Source organism: Corythoichthys intestinalis, chromosome 13 (genome assembly GCF_030265065.1).
Source record: "Corythoichthys intestinalis isolate RoL2023-P3 chromosome 13, ASM3026506v1, whole genome shotgun sequence".
Taxonomy (NCBI): domain Eukaryota; kingdom Metazoa; phylum Chordata; class Actinopteri; order Syngnathiformes; family Syngnathidae; genus Corythoichthys; species Corythoichthys intestinalis.
The window spans coordinates 1,962,479-1,975,786 of NC_080407.1; the positions used below are offsets into that span (position 1 = coordinate 1,962,479).

General features: G+C 39.0%; 2 protein-coding genes across 4 annotated transcripts in view; one reads left to right on the forward strand and one right to left on the reverse strand.

Annotated features, from left to right (window-relative positions):
• tmbim4 (transmembrane BAX inhibitor motif containing 4) overlaps positions 1-13,308 on the reverse strand; it is a 138,573-nt gene that overhangs the window by 70,967 nt on the left and 54,298 nt on the right. The window lies entirely within an intron of this gene.
• Positions 1,176-11,713, forward strand: dera (deoxyribose-phosphate aldolase (putative)). Its single transcript, XM_057853855.1, has 9 exons — positions 1,176-1,288; positions 2,231-2,328; positions 2,486-2,633; positions 3,447-3,542; positions 3,683-3,817; positions 3,901-4,029; positions 8,266-8,378; positions 8,451-8,600; positions 8,666-11,713. The coding sequence occupies exons 1-9, from the start codon at positions 1,258-1,260 to the stop codon at positions 8,720-8,722; spliced, it is 957 nt and encodes a 318-aa protein (XP_057709838.1). The 5' UTR covers positions 1,176-1,257; the 3' UTR covers positions 8,723-11,713.

Here is a 13,308-nt window from a genome sequence, read left to right on the forward strand (position 1 = left end):
ATTTTTATTTGAGTCCTTAATGCAGGGATGGAGTGACTAAACACTAACATTGAGTTGATTCATTTCCTCAGTCGGCAAGCCATCACTTCCACTCTAGTGTCAACTTTCTGTAACCTGTTATTGTTTGCCACTAAATCTGCCATGTCCAAAGTCCGGCCTGGGGACAAATGCGGCCCGTGGTCAAATTTCATCCGGCCCCCAGCCTCTGTCATAAAATCAAAAACGTCTGGCCCGCACAAAGACTTAATAAATTGGTCCGCAGTCCTGCTACCAGCATATGAAGTAGCTTATACACTAAATGCTGCTCCTCATTTACCCACTAAAAGGCAGCAGCACTCTAAGCAACATTATTCCGTGTGACCCTTTACTCCCAATTTTCTAAAATGGCAACAATCAACAAAAAAAAAGAAAGTGGACTGGGACGGCCGACGCTTCAAGGATAGGTGAAAATTGGACTATTTCTTCACTAAAATTCTTCACAACTGCGTCTGCCTCATTTGCAAAGAGACAGTCGCTATTTTTAAAGAGTTCAATGTGAGGCGATATTACCAAACAAAACACACTGACATGTACGACAAGATTACAGGGACGATACGTAGCGAGAAATTGAAGCAACTTGAAGCTAGTTCAGTTTTACAACAGCAGTATTTCGCAAGAGACAGAGAGCCGAAAGAGAACGCCACAAAGGGTAGTTGCGAGATTGTTGAAATTATTAATTTTAAAAAATAATAATAAAGCAAATGTGACACACAGAATGGCTTGCTAAAATTTGCTTAAATATATTGTTCTACGTAAAGGACGTCAGCCAAGGTCGGACCCCTACATTTTTACCACACCAAATCTGGCCCCCTTTGCAAAAAGTTTGGACACCCCCTGCACTAAATCAATAAATAAACCGGACTGAAATACAAAACGTTGCCACACCATGCAAAGTAATGATTTTGTGTTTGGGAGCGTCCTCCTGTGGTATAACATTGTTATTACAAGACGCACATTGAAGTTGGCCTTGTATTTTCCTAGAAAAGGTTTCATAAATGTATTGCGTTTAAGATTAAGACACATATTTTCAAATGTATTCCTACTATTCAATTTAATGTTAACGGGCACTAAAAACTCACGCACGTTGTGGCTGGATATTTTATTGTGGAGGGATTCTTTTTCCTGTATTCTTCGGACTCGGGGACAGGAAATGCTGTCTGACAGCTTCAGTGCGAGGCTCGAAAACAATATCGACGCTTAAAAACAGAATTTATCATCATGTCTGCAAGAAATCCGGGGATCCAGCTCGGTAAGTTTCAGACAGCTACATCTGATAAATGCAATCACTGCGGTAAGAAGAAGGAGAAAAAAAACCCGACATGTAAAGCATCTCACAATTGCGTTCTGTTATCGTTTGCTTAATAAGTTACACTTTGGAGGTAAACGACCTGCAAAGCACAGTAATGGAATTGTGAAAACAGGTTTTGCAACATGAGGCGTTTCCCCCCCCACGTTTTCTTGCGAAGAAATGTTGACTGAAAGCTGTCTCGTGATCATGTAATTTAGAACTGGTGATCACTCATTTACTCCGCTTTCCTCTGTTATAGAAATTAGACATATTGTCTGCCATTGACGTCCAATCCATGATGGAGTGGACGTCTTTCGTCGTCAATGGCAGCTAATGAGTTGGGAACACTTGCACAAAACGCAATGATATGCTATACAGTGGTATGAAAAAGTGTCTGAACCTTTTGGAATTTCTCACATTTCTGCATAAAATCACCATCAAATGTGATCTTTGTTAAAATCAAACAGATGGAAAAACAGTCAGCTTTTACTAAAACCACTCAAACATTTATAGATTTTGATATTTAAATGAGGATATCATGCAAACAATGACAGAAGGGGGGAAAATAAGTAAGTGAACCCTCTGTCTAAGGAGACTTAAAGAGCAATTGAAACCAGTTGCTACCAAACATTTTAAGTCAGTTGTGTGCCCAATCACTGATGAGCAGTGTTGTTAGAATATAATGGCGTTACTAACGGCGTTATTTTCTTCTGTAGTGAGTAATCTAATTACTTTTCTCATCTTGGCAACGCCGTTACCGTTACTGAGGCGGGAAAGGCGTGCGTTACTATGCGTTACTAAGTTGGTTGAATAAAAAAACTCAGAGAGACGGACTCACGGAGACGAGTATATGAAATTTATAGACAGCTAAACTGTTTACACAAGATGCTCTCTGCACATCAGATCTCGAATGGGTTTCCAAAGTGAGAGTGAACACACAAGCTGTGTTAAGGAGGGCTCAGTACATCCAAGGACTGAAAATCCCCTCAAAACAGTGGCAGGTACAACATTTATACATTACATTACATCATAATGGCGTCAACTTTTTTGTTGTTGTAATTTTATCAATCACTTGCCATGTGTACAACTCAATATATAAATTGGAGAGCGTAGTATTTTCAAGAAACACTGTAGTAATAGATTCATACTCTTTTGCAGGCTGCATGGCTGCTGAAAGCCATCTCGTGCATTGACCTGACCACTTTGGCCGGAGATGACACGCCGTCTAACGTCCACCGGCTGTGCATGAAGGCAACCCAGCCCCTCCAGTATGAGCTCCTCAAGAAGATTGACATGCATGACAAAGGTTTGTTTTAAAAGGCAAATTATATATATTAGGGCTGTCAAAAATATGGCGTTAACGGCCGGTAATTAATTTTTTAAATGAATCACGTTAAAATATTTGACGCAATTAACGCACATGCCCCGCTCAAACAGAATAAAATGACAGTACAATGTAATGTCAGCTTGTTACTTGTTTTGTGGTGTTTGGCGCCCTCTGCTGGCGCTTGGGTCCAACTGATTTTATGGGTTAGTACCATGAGTGAGCATGGTGTAATTATTGACGTCAACAATGGCGAGCTACTAGTTTATTTTTTGATTGAAAATTTTAATAAAACGAAAACATTAAGAGGGGTTTTAATATAAAATTTCTATAACTTGTACTAACATTTATCTTTCAAGAACTACAAGTTTTTCTATCCATGGATCGCTTTAAGAGAATGTTAATCATGTTAATGGCATCTTGTTGATTTATTGTTATAATAAATACAGTACTTATGTCCTGTATGTTGAATGTATATATCCGTCTTGTGTCTTATCTTTCCATTCTAACAATAATTTACAGAAAAATATGGTATATTTTATAGGTTTGAAGTGCCTTTAATTACGATTAATTAATTTTTAAGCTGTAATTAACTCGATTAAAAATTTTAATCGTTTGACAGCCTTAATATATACATATATTTTTAGCTACTCTACAAGTATTTTGTCTCCCTCAAAATGTTTTTCTCTGGTATGCAGCCATGGACCCATACTGCAGTTCTGTTTAAAACCTGCAGAGGGAAACAAAGACCATAAAGAAAATCCTTTTTGTCTTTTTTTTTGTGTGTCTCGAAAGGGGTGACAACCGGTGCTGTGTGCGTGTATCCATCACGCGTGGCTGATGCGGTCAAATCACTTAAAGCCGCCAACTCCAATCTTCCGATTGCATCAGGTTAGTATTTAAAAACCGGTAAAACAAATGGTCAAACAAAAACAAAAAAAAATGCCGAGCGCCATCGTAATATTAAAAAATGCTGGTGAATCTGAAATATATTTCAAGAAGGTATTTTCTGTCAAAATGTCCTCTCCTAGTCGCCACTGGTTTCCCAGCTGGTCAAACCCCACTGGAAACCCGCCTGATGGAGGTCCGCATGGCTGTGGCGGATGGCGCCACTGAGATTGACATTGTCATCAATAGGACGCTCGCAATCACTGGACAGTGGGAAGGTAAAAACCACCATGAAACTAACATTTTATAGTACACTAAAACCTGTCCAGGTTCATTTTCAGTCCTTTTTTGCCTTCCGCAGCGATGTATGATGAGATCTGTCAATTCAGAGAAGCCTGTGGCGACGCTCACATGAAGACCATTCTGGCAATCGGCGAGCTGGGCACATTCACTAATGTCTACAAAGCCAGTTTGGTCGCCATGATGGCCGGTCAGTTTCAAGGAGAGATCATTTGCCGCCAGCCTTTCCGAGTCGAAATGCGTTTGACGTCTATCGCCGTCAGTGGCAGATAGTGACTTAACCCTTTATTGCCAAATGTATCACATTTGATAAACCTAAAATTTCATGATTTTGAGACTAATTCAGAATTATGACACTTCTTTTTGGAAAAAAAAAAGATGGATGCAAGTCAACACATACATCTGCAGGTTCCATGAAAAAAAAAAAAACAGGATTTAGAAAGGGTTATAGATATTAGAGCGCTTATTACTAGGGCTGTCAAACGATTAAAATTTTAAATCGAGTTAATTACAGCTTAAAAATTAATTAATCGTAATTAATCGCAATTAATCACAATTCAAACCATCTATAAAATATGCCATATTTTTCTGTAAATTATTGTTGGAATGGAAAGATAAGACAAGATGGATATATACATTCAACATACGGTACATAAGGAATGTATTTGTTTATTAGAACAATAAGTCAACAAGATGGCATTAACATTATTAACATTCTGTTAAAGCAATCCATGGATAGAAAGACTTGTAGTTCCTAAAAGATAAGTGTTAGTACAAGTTATAGAAATTTTATATTAAAACCCCTCTTAATGTTTTGGTTGTAATAAAATTTGTAAAATTTTCAATCAAGAAATAAACTAGTAGCCCGCCATTGTTGATGTCAATAAAACTTACACAATGCTCATGGGTGCTGAAGCCTATAAAATTAGTCGCACCCAAGCGCCAGCAGAGGGCGGCAAAACTCCATAAAACACAATTAACAAGTGGGCATTTCACTGTACTGTCATTTAAATCTGTCTGAGCGGGGCATGTGCGTTAATTGCGTCAAATATTTTAACGTGATTAATTTAAAAAATTAATTGCCGCCCGTCAACGCGATAATTTTGACAGCCCTACTTATTACACATTCATTTTGACTTTTTACAAATTTGAAAAAAAAGGTTTCATTCGGACCTTATTTTTCAAATTTTTGGATTCTCTGATAATTACTTCATGTTGCAGGTATTTAAGGGCTAACGAGCGTCACGTAATATTAACCAACAGACTTGTCCTGATAGAGATCATTATTAAAATGCATTGCTTTTGTCGCCACTCTCCCTTCTTAATCTCCTCTTGTTCCTATGAATTGCATATGAGATTCCTGAAATTGAATGATAATTTCACCTCTTAATCTCTGACGCCAGCTATTTTTCTGCCCCCCCCCTTCTCACACAAATGAATGAATGGAGCTTCATTACCGCCACCCGTATTTAATAACCGTTATCCATTATCTGGTAATTAAGACACCCCATAACGAATCTTGAGGATTATGCCACTTTGAGGGAGAGATGGGGGAGAAATGCTAAAAAAAAAAAAAAAAAAAAGACGACGACCTGCCTGGAAAAATACATAGCGCAGGCCTGTAATGAACTGGAAAATGTTCATCTTGTTCTGTTCCGTAATGAACAGTCATTATACACCAGAGAGACACGAAGAGCTGATGATCACTCTTATAGTTTGCGGATAATGTATTAAAAGAGTGCCATTTCATCTTCTATTTTTAACGGGAAAGCTGATAATTGGCTGTGAAGGAAGGGAAAATGAAGGATTTTATTGATGAGAGTACAGCTGCCCTCTGTTAGCCATCAGCAGCAACATCTGTTCTTGTCTGACCGGACTATGAAGCGTCCACTTTGCACCTTCTTGTATTTCTTCATTTAAAGACTAGGGGGGCACGATATCCATTTTTTGAAACCGATATCGATAACTTCCTGCTCCTCAAAGCCGATACTGATATCGATAACCGATAATATATAATTTTTAAAATGTAAATTCGCCCGAGTTTATTAACAACACCTGGAGGTTGAAAAAATAATAATGGTGGATTCAACATAGATTTGCCTTTGATCTCACCCGAATTTTCATAATGACATGAACATTATTATAATGAACAAAAAGACAAGAACAGTCTTGACTTCAAATAAAGTGCCAATATTTATTTTTTCAATTAAATATAATTGGATTCAATCACAATCAATTAGTCAATATAATTGAAGATGTTTTCTTGAACAATGAACTAAAACATAAACCCAACAGGTATTGTGCTTTGTCATCAGATAAAAATATTTTGTGCTACAGGAGACTGTTGTGGTCTTGGTCCATGAAACAACTTTCTTAACCCGGGAGACATGTTGGGACAGCAAGCCTATCAATAACCAAAAAGCCTCTCAATAACTTACTAACTTATAACAAACACTGTAAACATTATATGGTAAGGTTTATCACTCATTCCTCATAACAAAAACATGGTAGAACAAAAAGGATTAATGGCTTGCCTTATAATAATCAATATAAACGGCAGTGTGTCAACCCATATTCAATAAAGTATGAGGTTTATTCTCTGCATAGTATAAAATCCTACCAAGCATGCTGACAGGACTAACATTACATGACTATTATATATGTATGTATAGCATAGCACACTAGTTTGAGCTACTAGCCTTAAGCATTGGCTGGTTTCTATAACACAACAACTTATGAAGTTCTGTACATATGACCCTTCACCACCGAAGTAAACATATATTGCACATCCATATGTTATATTAAACATAAATCCTTACATAGATTTCCGAGGTGGAAATGTAAGTAACAGAAAGCATTCACGATTGTCGATGCTAACGCTAGACACAGCACTGTGTAAAGTGAGTTTGTGGGGCAAATTATAGGTGCAGCGAATTATTCTGACTGGCAGGTGGCAGCAATGCCCCGCAAATGGTCAACTGATTTCCCAGCCAGCGAGCACAGTTCATACTGTATTATCGGTAGGGTTGTTCCGATCATGTTTTTTTTGCTCCCGATCCGATCCCGATCGGTTTAGTTTGAGTATCTGCCGATCCCGATATTTCCCGATCCGGTGGCATTTTTGTTTTTGCTCCCGATTCAATTCCAATCATTCCCGATAATTTTTCCCGATCATATACATTTTGGCAATGCATTAAGAAAAAAATTAATAAAACTCGGACGAATGTATACATTCAACATACAGTACATAAGTACTGTATTTGTTTATTATGACAATAAATCCTCAAGATAGCATTTACATTATTGACATTCTTTCTGTGAGAGGGATCCACGGATAGAAAGGCTCGTAATTCTTAAAGGATAAATGTAACTTTGCATATTGTGACTAAATATTGCCATCTAGTGTATTTGTTGAGCTTTCAGTAAATGATACTGTAGCCATTTAACTGTTCTGCCCAAATGCATGATGGGAAGTGCAACCATGACTGCGCGTAGTGGCACCAATTGATATATCTTCTCTGCGTTGGGATATAACATAGGGTGTTAAGAAAAAGATCAACTACGACCTTTCTTCCCCGCATTGCTTCCCATGATATTTCTAATTGTTGAGAGAGGGATTGTAAGGCTGTAGCCAATTAAAAAAAAGCTCCAAAGACTGCCAAAATTCACTCTATTCATTTTACGCTGCCTTTTAGCTCTATATTTAGATAATACGGCGTCATTACACAAACAAGACAATGAGTGAGTGAATCGTGCAGCGCATGCGTTAATTGCATGAAATATTATAACGTGATTAATTTTAAAAAAATTAATTACTGCCGTTAACGCGATAAATTTGATAGCCCTACTTTAAGCCAAAACTAAAGACTCTGGATGAGTGTAAGACATTTTGTCTGTAGCGTTAAGTACAATTATAAAACGATTTAATTAAAAAATATATATATTAAAAAAAGGCATGTCCGATATTTTTTTGCCGATTCCGATACTTTGAAAATGACATGATCGGACACAATCGATCGGCGACATCTTTAATATATTGTACATCCATATGTTATAGTAAACATAAATACTTACATATATTTCCGAGGCGGAAACGTAAGTAACAGAAAGCATTCATGATTGTCAATGCTAACGCTAGACACAGCACTGTGTAAAGTGAATGAGTTTACGGGCCAAATTATAGATGCAGCGAATTATTCTGACCGGCAGGTGGCAGCAATGCCCCGCAAATGGTCAAGTGATTTCCCAGTCAGCGAGCACAGTTCTACTGTATTATCGGTCCTATTAATTATGTTATTGGATTTATCGGGATGACGTCATAATTCCTATTATCGGACCGATAATTCTAGGACCAATAATTACTGTGCACCAGTAGTAAAGACCCATTTTTAAAAAATCTTTTAAATCTACTGTACAAACACGCCAGGCTCAGACTTCATCAAGACCTCAACGGGAAAAGAATCCGTCAATGCCACCTACCCCGTCGCCGTAGTGATGGTGAGGGCCATCCGCGACTACTTCTTGCGAACAGGTCACAAGGTAAAGTATCACAAAACGTCTCAACTTTCTAGCAGTCTAATCAGACTGCAATTCTGTGGCGTGTGCCTTCAGGTGGGCTTCAAGCCAGCGGGGGGCATCCGAACAGCTAAAGAGTCTTTGGTGTGGCTTGTGCTGATCAAAGAAGAACTCGGCAATGACTGGCTCTCGCCTCACCTTTTCCGTTTAGGAGCAAGCAGCTTGTTGGCCGATATTGAACGACAGGTGAGTCTATAAACGTCTGAGGTCACTCAGACTGTTTCTGTAATAACGTGTTGTTGCCTGCACAGATTTATCATCATGTAACAGGACAGTATGCGGCCTATCATGAGCTTCCAATGGCCTGAAGCTCTGGAGATGTGACAACAGAACAACAAGGACCTCAAGTTCACCGCGCAAGCCTCAAAATCGCATTCATTTTTTGATACAGCCAATGCCCAATTATTTCAAAGTCCTTGGCTGACAATTTTTTTCAGCTTTCCACTTCTGTATAGTTCAGCTACTGTACTCAAATGAGTGCCTGAATTTTACTTTTGAGTGTGCTTCAATGTCTAATTTTTTATCTCAATACAAAGCCCAAACTTAGCCAGCGACGTCTCGTAACTCTTTCAAACTTGCTCCTCAAGTACTCCGACCTTCCAACGTGATGTGCGCTGAATCCACGATGGAGGCTTCTCCTTCTTAATTTCATTAGCGGGACGCCGAGCCGACGAAAGGTTGCGGAGGATTAATCGGGGGCGTTAAGTGAGTTTAAAAGATCCGATTGAACAGCTCACAAAACTGAGGAATCATTTGAAGACCAAAAACTCTCCCGCTTCTTTCTCTTTCCGCTTCTTTTTCAAAATCAAGATATCAGAAGACTTGACCTTGAAGGAAAAACAGTGTAAATGAGTGAATTAATTACAGGAGGGAATATACAGGATTTGATGGGGGATAAACTCCAGGGAGCCATTTTGGCTCCTGCTCAAGGAGGGAAAAGGCTGGGAATGAGGCCATGTTACGTGAGGTTTGGCGTGAATGAGACTTGAAGGAATCTAAATCAGTGATTAAAAAAAAAAAAAAAAACTCTGAAAATGTGCAAAGGCTGTATTTAAAACCCTAATGAGCATTGTTCCCTCCATTTTCTATACAGTTTAAAGCAGACACTTCCAAAGTCCGACCCGGGGGCCAAATCCGGCCCGTGGTCAAATTTCATCCGGCCCCTAGCCTCTGTCATAAAATCAATGACATCTGGCCCGCACACAGACTTAAAGTGATCCTCTACCTTAAATACATGTAGGCTCTAATAAACCACAATTGATCTCTTGTACTAAAATATGTTGTTAGCAGCACATAAAATGTTAAATCAATGGCAATATTTTATAATATTTAGTGCATATTTTGAGCGTTAGTTGGCGCCATGGTTTGTGGGCTCGCAGTGATGACGTCATTGGGATCTTTCCAAATGTGTAGCGTGTTCAACAATTGCTTATTGCTGCCTAAACTCGCCAAGTAAAATGTGCTGCTTTTGGATGCAATTTCCAGTCAAATGGAAACAAGGGGAGTGAAGTGAGTGGTCAAGGTGGAATTATTATTTTTAGTGAATAAATGTGCATAAGTGGAAGCTTCTCCCCATTTTGGTCCCTGGATGCTGTCCTGCTCCTCACTTTTCAGATCTGGTTCAAATAGGAAGGGTAGAATCGACGACATGTTGGGAAAGCTAACGAGTGACACGCTGGAATTTCGGCAACGGGCCCGGTGACGTCATGCACTGCGACGTAACAAGAATGGCGACCTATCACTTAAAATAATTTCACCAACTTTATTAAAACAAAAACATTAAGAGGGGTTTTAATACCAAATTATTATAACTCATACTAACATTTATCTTTTAAGAATTACTTATCTTAAAAATAGAGGATCCCTATCATAAATTGGTCAGCAGTACTGCCACCAGCATATGAAGAAGTAGCTTACACACTAAATGCTGCTCCTCATTTACCCACTAAAAGGCAGCAGCACTCTAAGCAACATTACTCCCAATTTTCTAAAATGTCGACAATCAACAAAAAAAGTTGACCGCGACGGCCGACGCTTCAAGGATAGGTGAAAATTGGACTATTTTTTCACTAAAATACGCAACAACCGTGTCTGCTTCATTTGCAAAGAGACATTCGCTGTTTTTAAAGCGTTCAATGTGAGGCGATATTACCAAACAAGACACGCTGACCTGTACGACAAGATTATAGGCAGCGAGAACTTGAAGCAAATTTAATTTCACGGAGCAGTATTTCGCAAGAGCCCGAAAGTCGAAAGAACGCCACAAGGCTAGTTGCGAGATTGTTGAAATTATTACCATATAGGCCCAAATATAAGACGGCTCTGATTATAAGACAACCCCCTCTTTTTCAAGACTCAAGTTTGAATAAAAACGTTTTGAACACCAAATTAATTTTAATTTCAGTACATCTGAAACAAATGATTATAACAATATATTTGATAGAAAAAGCATGTTATATTGCCTCATTCAAATCTTAATATCTGAACATTTAAATAAAGTGCAATCACATTCGTAAATGAATGGCTTCTGGTTTTTGAAATGTAAATAAACCAATCAACAAAATTGCAATAACTGCATTAACCATCAAAGTGAAGTCTAACTGGAACTGTAGTCTTGAAACAAATCTGAATAAGGAAAAACATTGCAATAATGCAAACTGGTTAAACTTGAGAGTAGCTGAGATCTGTCATGACAGAACATCGCTTCAATGATATCTGGCGCCGTCTAGCCTCGTGAATGAGTATAACGTCTAGACCGCGAATATAAGACGACCCCCACTTTTTCAGTCTTATTTCAATGCAAAAAACACCGTCTTATATTAGGGCCAATTCAGTGATTAAAAAAGATAATGAGGCAAATGTGACACACAGAGTGGCTTGCTAAAATTTGCTTGAATATATTGTTCTATGTAAAGGTTGTCAGCCAAAGTCGGCCCCCTACATTTTTACCACACCAAATCTGGCCCCCTTTGCAAAAAGTTTGGACACTCCTGGTTTAAAGACACGCTGACTGTGTGATGTATTGAGACTGAATGATGTCATCTCTGATGGAAATAAATGATGCGACCTGACAACTTTTAAATTGTTTTCCCTTCTAATCCCCACCACCACCTCCACTGCTTACAGATAAAAAGAAATAATAAAACCACTGTGTGGACTCGCAGCGATGATGGAGTGAGCTAGCATGGGCCTCTTCTTGATGGATTAGTCCCACTTACATAAAGGCATGTAGATCATCTCAAATCTGAACCATCGGTCAGCGCGCTGCCACTTGATAAGATGGAGGCTGGAACCTGCTTGATTGATTCCCTAGGCCATCTACTTAGATCCCTATCACACACATACACAGTTACACACCGTTTCGCTTCATTAAGTTCAATTCAATGGTTTTGTTCTCTGTGTCAAAACCCAACTGAGTACAATCTCGTACACGCATGAGGACCTGATGATTATGTCCGGGCGCCCACATTAGTGCTAAAATCTATCCCTGCATTTATGAACTGATTGGCTGCCATTGACAGCGATAGAATAAATCAATCAATTTCTACTGGGAGGGTTTGGCGGAGATCATCTCTCGTCCTTTAACAAAAAGCAAAATTAAACTGCCACACTAATCATTCGCCGGACTACAGATGCCATTAGGAATTGCGCACGGTTTGTTTGCGTTGTGCCCTCCGCCCACCGAGAGGTGGGTTCGGATGAACACCCGGCAGGCCGGTGGTGATCAAGTCCCTCACGCCTGACAAATCGGCTCGCTCAGATTGATTGTTCCCCCCTTGTTTAATTCATCAGTGTTTCTTTAGCCCGCAGCGGCGGTGAAAAACGACACTTTCCCAGGTCCCGGCGTCCCACACGTAGTTTATGATGAAGAAAAAATGGCCGAGCGGGCCACGCTGTCAGTAATGGCCCCACTATCCATTATGAACGGCACTTTGGATTTGTCATGCTGTTTGCGGCCCGTGAAGAATGAATGTACATGTTTGAAAAGTAAAAGTAGCCCTAGATTTCATTTTGCTATTGGACTTTGTGGTCAGCTTGTTTGAGCCGAGTTTATAGTTACAACTTCAAGTCAGCACACAATAAAAAACGATAGATCAGACATTCCATTGTCCTCTTTGTCACTTGAAAGGAAAAAAAGGTAGTCAACGGTGACTTATCAATGACAGCCTGATGAGTAGCAAAATGTGGGTGAAGCAGTGTGTCTTTTAGCTGTCAAGACGAGATTCAATTGGACGTCATAGCGTGAAAAAAGACCTGTCATTTGGCCTCAAATCACACAAACCCTCGTGTACAGTATTGAGCAAAATTACTAATAATACCATTCATTATTGATACAAGGGGTGTGGCAATAACAAAAAGGCAAGGGCGTAGGTTTGCATAGGGACATAACACTAGCAACTTTTCAGGATGCTTAAATTGTCCCCACCAACTTTTAGGCAACCTTATTTCATTATATAAAGCAGGGGTCCCCAAACTACGGCCCGCCTCCACATTTGGTCCGGCCTCCTGAACAATACCAGAGAGCATTTAGATTTTTTTTTTTTTCCCCCAATATTGTTATTTATTTCCTGGCTTTTTTCCGTGAAGAACCCAGAGAGGGCTATTTGGTTATTATCTATTTAATTAATAGTGTTATTATTATATTATATCTAGTGCTGCAATGATTAATCGATTAACTCGAGTATTCGATTACAAAAAAATATTCGGATTACATTTTGTTGCTTCGAGTATTCGTTTAATTAAAGTGTTGTTGTAATGGTTTACTTTGAAAGTGTTTGCATTTAGATTTATTGATTAGGGCGGATACACTGCCCTCTAGTTTGCCTCTTTTCACATGGCTGAATCCAACTGCTCCCTGTTAAGACCAGCGTAAGCTTTGAGCTATTTTTTTTTT